At 43.5% G+C, this 14685-nt stretch overlaps 1 protein-coding gene across 11 annotated transcripts in view; it reads right to left on the bottom strand.

Moving 5' to 3' along the window:
- The window catches only part of ST3GAL3 (ST3 beta-galactoside alpha-2,3-sialyltransferase 3), a 176338-nt gene that overhangs the window by 23206 nt on the left and 138447 nt on the right, over nucleotides 1-14685 (bottom strand). For all 11 annotated transcript variants that reach the window (XM_084527927.1, XM_084527920.1, XM_084527923.1 and 8 more), the window contains one exon: nucleotides 1492-1638. In XM_084527927.1, the coding sequence (XP_084384053.1) occupies nucleotides 1492-1638 (147 nt within the window). The remainder of the gene's footprint in view (nucleotides 1-1491; nucleotides 1639-14685) is intronic.

Below are 14685 nucleotides of genomic sequence, written 5' to 3'. Positions count from 1 at the left end.
CCCCCTGTTCTTAAACTCTGACAGAATCAGTATATTAAACCATCGTTGCCCAGACACACGGAGTCTACTAACATCCCGGCCCCACACATGTACCTGCACCTGCAGAGCTCTTTCTGCCCCGTCTCAAGGAACAAACTACAATTTACACAACCTAGCAGGGGTCATGGGCAAAGATTGCTTGCCTTAAAGCTCCATAAACTATTTTTTAATGCACTTTCATGAAGTGAAACATGAGGTTTCAATTTAGTTGCCTTCATTTCCCAATCTGATCTGTGTTAAACAACCTATCAAAACCTCATAAACTTCAGTTCACAGCATTTTCATTTCCGGATTCTCTCCTCTCCTCTCAGCTTAAGTAATATCTTGTGTATTAAAATAACGTGTTTAAAAATAAAAACAAATCTGAAAAAAATAAAAGCAAAGTCCTGATGATTTCTGTCCCTCATTGGGGCATCAGTCCTTATGTTCTGGAGCACGAATCAAGACCACATCCTTCTAAGGATAAGTCACGGTGAATGCAGAGAGGTGAAGTACACTAGATCCTAGCTGAAGGGAATATTTGGGTAAGATAACCTCAGTACTTGGAGTTAAAATCCAGTGTTTCCAGGACCATACGACAACTTCTGTACATACATGATGCCAGAAGCTCTCATTTTGAAAAGAATGATTCTCTGTGGCTGAATCTGTCTGTACATCTTGCACACCGCATTTTAAGCGGTGAATTTCTTACCTCCAGGCACCCACCTACTTGATCTTCAGGAAATAAATTTCTCTAATATTGTAAAGAATTCACTACATAATTAGAGCATGGAAAATAAGGCACTATTCTGTCTAGTCCAAATCCATGCTGTGACACCGCAAATATCCTATAATGATAGGGATACTAGAATGATCACAAAGGTGTTTTGTTAATAACTATGACCTAAAACTATATTTACGTTGTTTTCTTCTGTAAGCTTTTACATCTAAAACCTGCCACTGTAAGATCAGAATTTCTTAGGTTTCCTAAGTTTCATAATCAAACCTTTACACTTTTTTACAGTAAACCTGGGATACAGAAGCAGCAGAGCAGTATCAGTGATTTTAGGCTGCAGCCTCCTTGAGGACAGCAAATTATAAAATTGTGGCATGACCTGCACCACGTCCAGATGCACTGAGGATACAGAGAGCAGGGCTCCTCGTTCCTTTTGGGAAGGAGCCACACAGAGAAGTGCTCTTCTAGCAGGCTGCACATGGCAGGAAATCACCCAGCTGGTGCTGGAAGCCTCAGAGCTGCCTCCAGAAAAGGGGCTTCAGAACAGCCATCTCCTGGTACCAAAAAGGAAGGATCTTGCCTTCCCTTAAGTAGGCTGAGCACTGCCCCCACAACAGAGCCAAAGGCCCTTCCCTTCAATTGTGGAGGCCAAGAGGAAAAAGAACAGCAAAATCCTACTGCTCTGCTGCTTGTTCTCGCCCTTCCCCTTGGTTCTGCCTGCTCTGTTTGATACCTACCCCTCGGCCCATGAGGCCGTTGTTGAAAGGCAGTCCAATGAAGCTGAAAGCTGCCTCCTGGATGAAGTAGGGATTCAGGATACGTATCTCATGAGGCTCTCTCGGGACGCGGGTTGCGACTGACTTCCAAAAGCCATCAGAGGCACTCTGGTAACAAAAAGAAAAAAAAAAAAGGCAAATAATTAGACACAAAAAATAGCCGATTGCTATTATTCTACTAAAATGCACTACTGGCAGCAGTTCCCGCTGTCACTGCTCACTGCCACAAGGCACTGGTATAAGCTGATGGTGGGAGGGTGCACCCTGGAGGGGTGATGGCATCCTCTGCAGATCCACGTGAGCTAGGCTGGATGACGAGTGTAAGGAAAACAGAGGGGCCTGGGCTTTAGCATGAATAACCCCCTCCCTGGTGCCACGTTTTCACTCCTATTGGCACTTCAGCTGGTCTGATTAATGGCTTAAGCATTCCAGCACACGCTGTGATCTCTCCCACCTGCCTGCAAGGGGATGCACTCTTGGATAGCAAATGTTTAAAAGAACATTCAGAGAACGAAAAATGACCGCACAGCTCTGCTCTGTGTGTAAGCTGCATACTTCCTACGTTATCCTAGATTTATTACCTTCTGTCAGGTTTTAGGTGAATTCAGTCATAAGCTTATAAAGGTGCCATACAGTCTTGTGAAGGGCCATGCATGTTCATAGCACAAGGTAAAAAAAAAACACATTATTTTTCCCAGTGTATATTTATTTAAAGCCTTCACCCTGCAAAGTGAGGTGGGAGAATGTTGGCCTGGAATTGTTGCCCTGCTCGATAGCCCTGCCTAGAGGGAGGCTTGTGTCTCTCTGCCACATTACTGTAAATCTGTGCTCCCCCTGGTCCAGCCACCGTGGGACGGGCACAGCACTGCTCCCAGAGCTGCCAGGTGCTCCTTGTTCGTGGACTTCCAGCCCCATTACATCCTCATGTTTCACTGCTCTTTCGGTTAAAAACGCAGAGCGAGGCGGAGGGAGGATAGCAGGAATGTTAATCTGCTGACAGCTCTGGCAGGGTAATCCAGTTCAATACCTTTCTCACATCTTCCCTGCGATCTCCCAGGCGAGCAACAGACAGACATTAAACTCCACACAAAAACCACAGGCTAGGTAAACAGCAAGCCATTATTTACACCAGTTTGGGGTTGCTTGCAGCATAACAGTGATTTTACAGTTGCTTTCAAGGCACTTTTGAAAATGTTAATGTTCTCCCACGAAATCCTCAGGAGCCTCCCATGGCCAGTAGCGACCACCCCTGTAATTACTGATGGTAATTATGCCACAGCCCATGCCAACTGCTGCTCTCACACTGCTTGTACTGAGCACAGCTTGTGTGAGCTCTCACAACACGTGGCACCAAACACTTACAGAGCCTTCCCATGCAGACCACTCCCATGTCTAGTATCTAATGGCCATGTTCATATTTCATACTGAATTTCAGATCCTGAAGAAGGAAACTTCGGTAGATGGCTCTTACCTTACAAAAAGCATTAATACAGCCAATTCATTGAAGAAATAAGGATGTACGTTATCCAAACCAATAGTCTAAGACAGCCAAATGCCACTGATGCCCTGTTTTGGTCCCACCTCCAAGCTGCCCAAACACAATACACTTTTGCTGCCCAAAACAAGGATCCTGAGAGTTAAAGTTCACACGCTGACAACGGTAAAGAGCTCTCAGGACCCTAAATGGAAAAAAATTCTAACTAATAACTCGTGTTCTTTCATCACAGTTGAATTAGCAAGAATGCCTGCAGTCAAAGTGATCTAACACTCTCCATTACAACACCACATTTTCAACCACTGAGTGTTCCTACCATTTTTGAACCAAAAGTATTGGAAAAAAATATCCTACTTTACAAATGTTAACGAAGTACTACATCCATTTGACCAGTGGATTTGAGGGATCTGGTATGTCAGCTGAGTTTTGTATCCTTGTGAAAATTCATTTAAAAATGGATAAATATTAAACCTTCAGAATTTCCTAAGAGCACATGTAAAGCAAAGGTCTTCCAGTTCCAGGGAATAAAAAAAAAAATCTCAGATTCTGCTTGCATTAAGCATGCTCCAGGTCTCACAGAAACGAAGATGATAAACAAAAATCTTGAACAGCTACTCATTCGATGAAACCATCTGATCATAGTTTCAAGCAGACACTTCCTGGAAAAACACCGTGTGATCCTGAAACTAAAATAAATTTGTAAGTTGAGTTAAGGTTTCACGTGCAGCTCTAAATAAGGCATCGCTTAAATTTTGCAAACAAATCAAAGGTCTGCCAGGTATTTAAAACAAAACTGCCTTTTGTTTGGATTCATACTCCACAGAAGATTCTACAGAAGTTCTGGTTGTTAAGGAGCTTTTACTTTTTTTTTATTTTATTTTTTACATTACACATATATGACGTTAAAGAGAAAAAATAACAAAGCATAAAAAGTCTCAAGACTTTGTTGTTGTTTGAGCAATTTGGGAAAATGTAATTACACATATCACAGTTGCTCATTTTTCCAGTGCTGTGTGAATCTCTAGGGCCAAATCTGTGCTCCTCACCATCGGTTCAGTGCAAGTGCAGCACCAACACGGATGCTATCCATGGCATACACCTGTCCACTTTGGTCCTTTTGTTGTGGCTGTTTTTATTGTTATTTATCCAGAGTATTTCCCTGGCTACTTTCCTTGGCTGTCACACAGTTCTGAAATTGTTCTGGTCTGTCCTTTTGGTCTTATTTCTGCTTGCTCAGTGCTGTTCCCTGAAACTTTTCTGTGCAATTCCCCTTAGTTTAATGAGGGACATCTCAGGTCATCTTTCATTTTGGTATGTTTTCCATTTGTAATTTCTAAAATAATTCCAGTGAGAGATGGGGAGTCTCAGCAGACGGCTCTCATGTTTCTACCTACACAGTAGGCAAAGCCCTGGGATTTTCCTTACTCACAAAGAACTAAAAACTGTTTTCCTGGCTTATAATTACTGAAATTCTCAGCCTTGTGGTTTGGCTCTGCAAACCCTGTAATTTCGAGCTGCATCTCGAGCTTTGTGGTTTTGTTCTGCAGCTTGTCACTGGCAGGCTACGAAACAAAGCACCACCACGACTGCAAGCCCCGGGAGGCTGCTCCCCTGACGCAACCCCCTTCGGAGCCGCACGGTCGGAAGCGCAGCCCGTGCCAAGGCTCCTCGCTACCGCTGATGCTCGGCTACGGGGCCGCTGTTCTGCCTCGTGGAGATGTTCGGTCTGATTGGACACAGATGTTCGGCGAGGTTTCCAAAGCAATCGCTTCCCGTCGGGGAACTCTGTCCCTTCTTTAGGCTATTAGGAGAGACGGAGCAAGAGCAGGAGCGGCAGGCTCTCGGAGGGAAGGCAGGAGCTCCCTGCCAGATTCAGCAGCTCAGAGCCGTGGTTTGAGCTGGGGGCATCCCCCTGCTCCAGCAGCTAAGCCTGCTTCCTTGCAGCGCTTGAAGACAGGTCTCTGAGGACACGGTATCGCTCTTCCTGATAACCATTAGGATAATGAGTCAGAAAGTGAGTCTGAAAACTGCTTGGGCAATGTTCCCACAGTACCTCATCACCTCCTGGCGCTCACACGGAGACCTCGGGGTTTAGGCTGAAAAAAACATCCCCATGTTAAATTCCCACCCTTATTATCTGTTGGTATTACCGAGCACCTGGAATCTTAGTCACCGATCAACATGTGTGGTGCCAAGTGCTGCCTAAAGGAGCTTATAGCATAAGCATAAAGAAACAAGCAACATGGGGAGAGAGGAGACAGGAGAGCGTGGCTGAAGTACAAGTCTCTGTGGGCCACAGCACTTCTAAGCAATCCTGGAGTGTTTTCAAAATTGTATAATTGAAAAGGACACCACAAAAAGTTTTAAAGGAGACTAAAAAGTAGCAAAAATCTAGATGGGCCAGGGTTTTCAAGCCAATCTCTTGCACAGCTCTCATCTAGGGAGATCAGCAGCAATATCCCCGCAACAGACTCAGCTCCGGGACCTCAGAGAGGTGCAGCATGTAAAATGTCAGAGATGGCAAGTTATAAGGAAGGGATAAAACATGGCACACCTCACCTAACAGCTCCAGGGGCAGGGCAGCCCAGCTACAATCCCTCATTCTACCTACTCAAAGAAGTACTGAACGCTAATGGGGACAGATGGTTTGTTGCAGGCTGGTTTTGTCTCCGTTCAGTTTTCCATCTCCTGTTCCCAGATTTACCAAGGTGGATCACATCGTACTCTAAAATAAAATATGGAAACTCAGACCTTTAGTCAAGAAGTACACCTTAAAGGAAGTTACAAACAGCTAGGGGCTGTCTCACAGAATAACTGCATTTCTGATATTTATGCAAAATGAGGGGTAATGTTATGGCACCCTAATGACACAGATGATCCCTCTTCTGTACCTCTGTACTTTTTTGTACTACTAGGTTTAGGAGTGCAAGAAGCATTGCTCAGGAAGACTTTTAAGTCTGATGGGAAGGGGACAGAGAGGCTCTAAAGGTCAACTATGAGCCAACAAAGTTGAATTAGGTCCAGGCATGCAATACTGTGCTACAGAGCAACAAGAAAGATGACAAGACTGGAGAGAGAACCTGTGGCAAATGGAGATTACTGCTCTTTCAAACCCTGGTAACACCAGAAACAGAGAGGAAGGGCAAGAAGGAAAGCAAAAGCCAGAGAATGACATGCCAGTCACGAGACCTCTGAGTGCCTCGGAGCACTTGGTTCACTGAGATCGCTGCCCCCACCTAGGCTGGAATGCAGTTATCCTGTACCCATCACCCACAAGCACTCACTGCCACGCAAACACAGGGTACTGCAGCAATCCATCCGCAGAGGTTTCTGAAAGATTTCTGCTCAGGTGTAACTGGATTAAATATGGAAGGTGTGCTTTTCCTAGAAAATAACCATCTTATCAGCCAACTATGCATTTCTCAGAGGTCAAGGAGACATGGAGGCCTATAAAATGTTCTTCTACAAGTGGTAATATAAATGAAGTTTCATCATTTCCACCAATTATCAAAGCAACGAGGAATTTTTAGCAACGAGAACAGAAGTGCTGAGAGCCTGCAATCCAGGTTGATGGTCAACTGCCAGACCCACTAGCCCACACTTGATATATATTTACCCAACTTTCTCAAAGCAATGGAGAACCCCTCACCACCCTCTGTACACAGCTCCAGTGGCCAGCACTCAAACCTTTATTTTGTTCTGCTCTTACCTGCCCTGCTGAAAAGCCCTCTCGCCCTGCCTGAAGCAGGAACACTGCACCTTGTGCTCATTCCTTCATCTTGTCCCACTACCAAAGGAGATGCAGCTCTTGGAGCATCCAACAATATGATAGTTTTAATCTTTATAATTGTTGTTTCTTCTCTCTGAATACCCTCCCACTAAGTCTAAATTTAAAGTCTAAAATCAAATGGTTATAATTTCCCAGGCCGTTTCCCAGTCAGCACGTCCCATCTCCCAACAGCCTCACAGCACTATCAGCTAACATACTGGCCAAGAGGACTCCCAATAGGTTGTAAACCCCTCAAATTTAGTTTTTACCAATGTGCCTCAGTGTGCAACCCAAAGAGATTTTCTACCCAGAGAGTTTTCAGTTTTCTACGCAGTTTTCAGTGGCAAAGACAGCAGCAAAGCAGGATGAAGACAAAAGCACCTTTTAACATATAGTACTTTTTAAAGACAAGAACCCACCATAAAACAAAAACTAAAACAAATAAAAAAAATCTAACCATGCTTCTTCGTAAATTGAGCTAATAATAAATACTTCACTGCATTGGCTTAGAGATTAGTTTCTGAAGGTTTCATAGCCAGGTCGAGATCTCTGCATGAAAACCACAAGAGAAGGGAAGCTTAGCTCCAAGTGGGAGTTGCAGACTTTAAACTCTGCGCCCAACATGTGGGCTACACGGAACAGGGAGCTGCTGCGTCCACAGATATTGGCTCTGAAAGCAGCAACTGCAGCAGTGACAAAAGCCATCTGGGAAGCCAGCGCTGCTGCATTACGTATCAGTTCAGTCTTCTACACTACAGTGTTCCCATGGCTGCTAGTAGCAAGTTTCTGCCCTGTTGGCATACAAGCACGTATTATGAATAAACAGCAAAGTATATACAAACAGCCCTGCTGCACTTCATTTGAACTTTGGGTGTGATGCAGCTCACCTACAGACACAGACCTCCTGCACAGCTCATCTGCTGTCCGACCATTCCCAAGACTAGGAAGCATGAGGCCAAGACCAGCTCTAATGAGTCAGGAGAGCAAATTTATTTTTGGATGATGCATGTTGCAAATCCAACGCAATTCCTGTCCTTTTCATGTACTTCTACATTTCAATCAGTGTAACTGAGAGCAAAACATGATTCACAGTTGTAAGACAAAAAAATTCTGTAGCAAAAGAGGGTGTCCTCTGAAGAAAATGGAACTTGGAACATATCAGATTGGCTGCAAAGAAAACTAAAGATTAATCTGATGAATACTGCGTTTCACAAGTCAAAGCATACATGATAGCTCACATACGGCATATCAGAAGATGTGCTTGCGCTATGTGCAGATAGGGTGATGGATAGACTGTACTACAGACTCTTTTGTTCAAAACATAAGCTGGATTTTGAGCCAAAGCTTGAAGAAATATTCCTGTTTTGAAATATCTTAGGAAAGACGGAAGTTTTTAGTAAAAGCAATGGATTTAGATAATTTATGTTTGTGTTGTGGTTTGTCGTCCATTAATAATAACCCTTCAATGAAAAAATATCTAAAGTAGTAGAGTTTCAGAAAACTCCCAACGAAGAACAGGCCCTATAATATTATTACTATTTAGGGGATATTTTATAACCATAGGGGACCAGTCCCTTTAATTCACTATTATTTTTATTGCATAGTTTATGAAATGTCATACTCACATAACATCTATTAAAAGAATACCACGGCTGAAAGGCCAAATCCACATGTTAGTAAGCGCTGAGGCAGGACAGCCCTGCAACTTCAGAAATTCAGTATTTCTGTTGTGAACACTGACTTTCTAATTTTCCCACATGAGTTTTCTAATATTGCCATACATCTAAGTGCTTTACAAGCAATACTTTGATATTTACAGCATCTCTGCAGTATTTGGCATCTATCACAACATTTTACAGGGGAGAAAACACACTGATGAATGCCCAGTTTCCACCGCCTTCAGATGTTCAATTTCAGATACCTTATCCTCAATTCTCAGAACATTTTCAGAACAGTACAACTTCATTTAGCTTTTCCTGCTGCTGAACACACACCTTTCCTGCACATCTGCCTCATGGGACTTAAACTGTGTTTGGGAACTTCTGATCTAACTAGCTCAGCATCACAACAGACATTCAAAGGCTGAATGGAGGAGGCCATTCTTTCTCCTCTGCTCTCTCCTCTCCACAACACGTTCCACGGCTTTTGCAGATGCTCACACCAAGGCTGAACTTCTTCCACGACAGAAATCAGACTAAGTCTCAGTGTCCCCCTCCACTAGATAGACAGCAGTACTCCAAGAGCGAGGACAACATTATTATATCCATATTACGAATAACATCTGCACAGGAGAACTGAATTAATGTTGAAAACACAACGTTAAATTATTTGCTTTTCTTAGCTTCTGATGGCTTGCTTTACAACCATAAAGCTCTTTAAAAAGTTTTACAGTGTAATTCAATACATTAAAAAAAATCAACTCAAGAAAAAAAACCTCCATCAAGTGGAGTAATTGAACTCAGAGCACAGTCCTCTAAGTGCAACTACAAGCCCCGGTAGATCAGCCATTAGGGAAGGAGAATGCATCCTCTTACCAGATCCCAAACTATTAAATCCTGACAAAAATGCATGCTTGCAGGAGTTCCCTGCCATCCCAGGACTCATCACCCTCAATCTCCGGGACTCTGCTTTGCTCTCTTGCCACGCATCAGCCCAGGCTGCAGGGAAGGGGGCTCCCAAGGATACCCCCTGCTCTCTCTGCTGCCCTGTGCCCCCGTCTCACTGTGGAGAAACAATTGGAAGGAAAATCCCATTTTGTTCCTAAATCCTGGAGATGCCACGTTCCAACTAAGGGTACAGAAAGGGCACCTGAGCAAGGCAAGCAGTGCTCATGAAGTCTGGTAGGATGGACCGTGCTCAGTTCACTCAGAACTGAGTTGCCAGCATCTAACAGCCCCCGTGGAACGAAGTGCTGTGGATTTTACAGGATTTGCAAGGGGCCCAGCAGGCTGCCATGGGACACAGCCTGGCCAATTCCCAGCCACTGCCCTGAAGAATTAGTGTCTCATCAAAATGGGGTGGGAGAGTGTGTTTTTTTTGTTTGTTTCTAGCAGGTAGAAAACCTGCATTTTTGCTAGCCTTAACCTGAGAGACAGCTAAATTACTTCAGATGAACTTTCCAGCTAAGCCAAACATGTGGCATGGAAAACATCAGCTCGAAGGTGAAAGCATAATAAAATGATAGTCATTTTCCTGGTTGCTTACAAAAGAAAACCTAAGGTGATCCCAACTATAAGCACAGCTACCTGTTCTACTTATAAGAGTATGCTAGAACCAAAAAAAGAAAAAAAAAAAAAAAAAAAAGAAAAAAAAGAAAAAGAAAAAAAAAAAAGAAAAAAAAAAAAAGAGAAAGAAAGAGTGCTGTCTTTGCAGGTTTTGGTGGCAAACACAAGGGTATCCCAGGGCGCTTGAGGACAAGCCATCAGCAAAGTCTTTTTAGGGAGCAGAACTAGTTCGTGAGTTTGAATACAAACAAGATCTCATCTCATTAAACAACACATATTTAGACTAAACTCTTGGCACATTACAACAAAAAAAGCTAAAGAATCACCACAGTAGAAATTATGGCCTAGAAACCCTCATCACTTTCTGAAGTTATCTTAAAGAGAGTCTCCAGGGAAATTTTCACATTGTTTTTACAGCAAGAGTACACAAAAAAGCTGTCTTCTCCTATTTTGGCATCTCTGCTGAAATGAGAAGCCAAATAATTTCTATGTTCACTGAGTGTTCGTATAGAACATATACAAATTATCCAGCATCCTTTAGAAGGGGAAAGCAGAAAGGTCAAAATAACAAGAGTCTGGGAAGATGCCAGGAAGCTCCTGCCCTGCTTTATTGTCTCGACTTGCATTAATAATAGGTGTTTTACAAAAGATGAGTTTTTTGTAACATTATTTAATATTCTTAAAAGACGATAATTTAAATAAACTGTCATCTAAACAGAACATTTACATTGGAGAGTTTTTCCAAACAAAGCACTGATTGCCTGAGCCAGACCCACTATTTGCCATACTTGTCAGTAGTGGGCAAAATTAATTTCACTGAAAATGGCCAGAACACAACCAATCAACCAGCAGAGAAAACCTCCTGAGTTGACCTAGCAAAAGCCTCGTGCACCCATCAGCTTGGCCATTTTCCTCCAGATGTATGCTTCCTATTTAAAGAAAAGGATATAAAGAAGATATTAATGCTTCCACAAACCTGGACCTAATAAGAAAGGAAACACCGTTTGACATATTCCATAAACTCACAACTGTAAGAATCTAAATACTGCCAAAAAAAAAAAAAAAAAAAAGCAAGATTTTCCCAGAGTCTCCTTCTTGCTTAGTACCTACAGTGGAGTGGTTTGTTTTCAATCCAGTTGTTGAGCGTTTGCATTAAATAACCGTGTGCTGTGGCAGGAGAGAAGCTGAATCTAGAGATGAGCTCCAGGGGAGGAGGTGAGGGATTTGCACCCTGTGCACATCTTCCTCTGCTGCTGGAAGAAACTGCTTTCTTCTAAAGAAGAACCAGAAGCACCGTGCGCAGCTGTAGCACAGGGGGAGAGATAAATTTGGGAAGATAAAAGCAGGCAGGGAGTTTAGTTACCTCGGTGTTTATTATAGCTAACTGGAGATATAGATCAACCCCCTGTCCTGGAGCCCTCGGTGCTTCGAGGCAGAGACAACATTACAAATTGCTCAGACAGCACTAACTATGCAAGTAATCCATGTAGGCCGCCAAGGAACACATGTGTTTCGGGCATAAATTGTCCAATCTATTCCTTTCTGAATTAACATCTGTCATCATGACACCATTCAAAATGACTGAAGACTGGATCATATTAACAACCACACATCTTGGATAAATATTTACTGTTCAAACTTTTTTTTTTTTCAGTTTAAAGAAAAAAAAACGTAGATAGCAAAATTCCTGGAGTTGTGAAAGGGAGCGTCTTTTCAGCCACTGATAGAAAGCATGTGATTTTATTTACAAAATCAAATCAGTGCTTCTCCCCCCTCTGTGAGTCCTCCTGCTGCACATGGGTGAACTCACAGCATCCTGTGGTGTTGCAATGCTTTCTGAAGGGCTCTTCTGGGGGATTTTGTTATGCTGGAGGTTGCTCACCTCAGATTCCACGAAGCCTTCTCCCTTAGGACACAGAAACAGAGCTGGCTGAGCATGCACTGGGAAGAGAAAAAATTGCAGTGAACCCTACACACGACTGAATGAAGCAACTAACATCAACAAAAAGCTGCCAAGGGTACTACTGGCTTGCTATCCTGCTCCTCAGAGTCAACAAATGGGTCAGAGAGAGTGAAGACAGGGCTTCCCATAGGTCACAGAAAAGGATGGCCAGAAGGCAACACAAGTATGCAGCTCGGTCCTGGGTACACCCATGCAAAACAATCTTCCCAGACACTGGATTAAATCTGTATTTCAGAAGTTGTCAGAAGCCAATGTTTGCCTCTGCAGGTATGTCATTTGAGTACTATAAATCCATATCTCTAGGAAATTACATCTGTCCAGGCTGATTTTATCTAGCTTCAGCTCCTAGCCACCACATTCTGCTGTTTCGTAACTGCACAGCTCAAAATGCCAAGGGAGATCCTGCTGACGTCCTCCTGGATGTCCTGTGGAGCAGGGAGCGGTGCACCCGCCTTCAGGGATTTCTACCAGTCCTTCACTCTCCCACAAGTCGAGCAGGACTTTACCAAGACATCCAGTCTCAATTTTAAGACTTCAAATAGCAGCAAATTCATCAAGCCTGTAGGGCAGATGTAGCACAAGTAATTATACTGATACAAATGTGCTGCCTTTTTTGGTTGTTTGCCTCACTTCAGATATTCTTATTCCAACTAAATTAAAGAGTCTTTTGAGGAAAAAAAAAAGTTTCTTCTTTTGTAGATACAGAGAGACTAGAAGTAAATCTCCCCAAAATCTCATGTATAAACTAAATAAATGGAACCCAAATCTCTTAGGCTAAGGGAGGCTTTGCAGACTTCAAATGATTCTTGTAGTTCTTTCCTCAAGTGTTAACACAGAACATCTTTATTCCACTAACACTTGCACGAACGGCTGATACCCCTCTGGGCGACGTCTCCATTTCGCTGTTGTCGATGTTCTCTGACTTTTTCCATGTGCTGGATTCACAAAGCTCTGCTCTGGTACGGCTGAACATCTGCTGCACACGTGGGCAGCGCGAGATCCTCAGCAAGCAGGGGCTGCACTGGTGGTAAAGTCATGCACGGTGGGGTGAAGAGACCCCATGCAGCTGCATGGGAGGCCGTGTGAACTCAGCACTTAGCTGCTCATCACATCTGCCAGGTGCCCGATCACATACGTATGGCCCAGTGAACATGCATGTCTTGGCCAGCAGGGAAGCACGCAGTAGTCAGGGATGAAACGGAAGGCAGGGGGTATTTATGAGGTGGAGGAAACCTGAGAGAGTTGTGGTGCAAGAGGGAGGAGGACATAAATCACAGGTGAGCGGGTGATTTTGTAAGCTCTGCTGTTTATGTTTATGTGTCTTTCATTAGAACCAGCCCCAGATTTGGGATGAAATCCTTTGGATCGCTTTAGATACTCCGAGTCTGTGTTTGATCGTGGCAGCTACCAGTCTAACCCGAGTTTACATGCACTATGACCTTGAAATGCACCTACTCGGATTTGCATAATGTCGATGTCTAAATACAGCCAGTGCCTGCCAAAGAGGGAGAGTGCAACATGAGCACCCTCTTGATGCTTTTTCAAGACAGCTGCATTAGCTCTTCACTTGGCCCTTGCTCACATTAGCTTTTCAAAAGAAGGAAATGGGGAAAAAAAAGAAACTCTTTAAATTCTCCATTTTTTTTTTTTAAACTTTGTCTGAGTCATGGATGGATGGAGAAGGTAGGAGTGTCAAATGCTCAGAAAAGGCAACTATCAGCTGGATGGCAGCAGACATCAGAAGAGATTAATTAGAAGATGACAATTTTAGGAAGAAGTTGTCTAAGGATAAAGCAGGATGGTGAGGCAATCCCAGAAAGGATGCCTAGTAGGGCTATGATTCAGCCTTTTCAGGCAGTAATTCTGCTTTGGTCTCTTCATTTAAGAATGATGTGAAGGAAGAGGAACTAGAGAAGAGTATTCATGTCACAGCTAGGATTATTGAGCCAGAAACGAAGATGATGCTGTCTTGGCAGATATGGGATAAAGGTTCTTTAAGGACTACTGAAGCCTAGCATGAATAAATGCTTCTTCTAGTGGGAAGAATAGAGCAAGGAAAACTGAATTTTGTTAATGGCAAGCAAAGCAAGGGAGAAAAAAGGACAAAAGCTATGTATACTGTGGAAATGACTGGAAGGGCAGGCATACCAACTGAATCTTAGTTTGAAGTTTTAAGGAACATCTGTCTAAAATTGGAGTCATCTATGACGTTACTCCTGCAAATACAGACTCTTCTCAAAGGCCTGATACCTGGAATTTGTTCACCCTGACAATAATGTACTTATGGATATTTTTCAGTTTTCTTCATCTGCCTCAGAAGCTTAGGTGAACATTGCTACAGACTTGGGGATGTGACGGCCATCAAATCCAGGTGGACAACTTATTGTGCAGCATTCATCCACCAGATGGTATCGAGTGCCGTGCAGGCACACTGCAATGGCATCAGAGCAGCCCCTGTCACCAGCTGATGGCTGATGGTGTACCTACAGCCACCCTAAGTACATGTATGCCTGGGTGGGAACAGCTCTCAGCTATGCAGTGACCTGCCTAATCTTATTACGCCGTTGCATGCAGGTATGTATGAAGGGCAAGCTCCAGCCTGCACTTTCCATACCAACAACCTTCCTCTGGGAATCTGGCCAGGAAGTCTCCCCCAAGGCCCATGTTGCAAACTGGGTCATTTGTCTGCTGAGGTTCCTGCATG

The sequence above is a fragment of the Aythya ferina genome (genome assembly GCF_964211825.1).
Source record: "Aythya ferina genome assembly, chromosome: 8".
Taxonomy (NCBI): Eukaryota; Metazoa; Chordata; class Aves; order Anseriformes; family Anatidae; genus Aythya; species Aythya ferina.
Note: the sequence above shows the minus strand (reverse complement) of the source record. Positions and strands in the feature narration are given on the sequence as shown.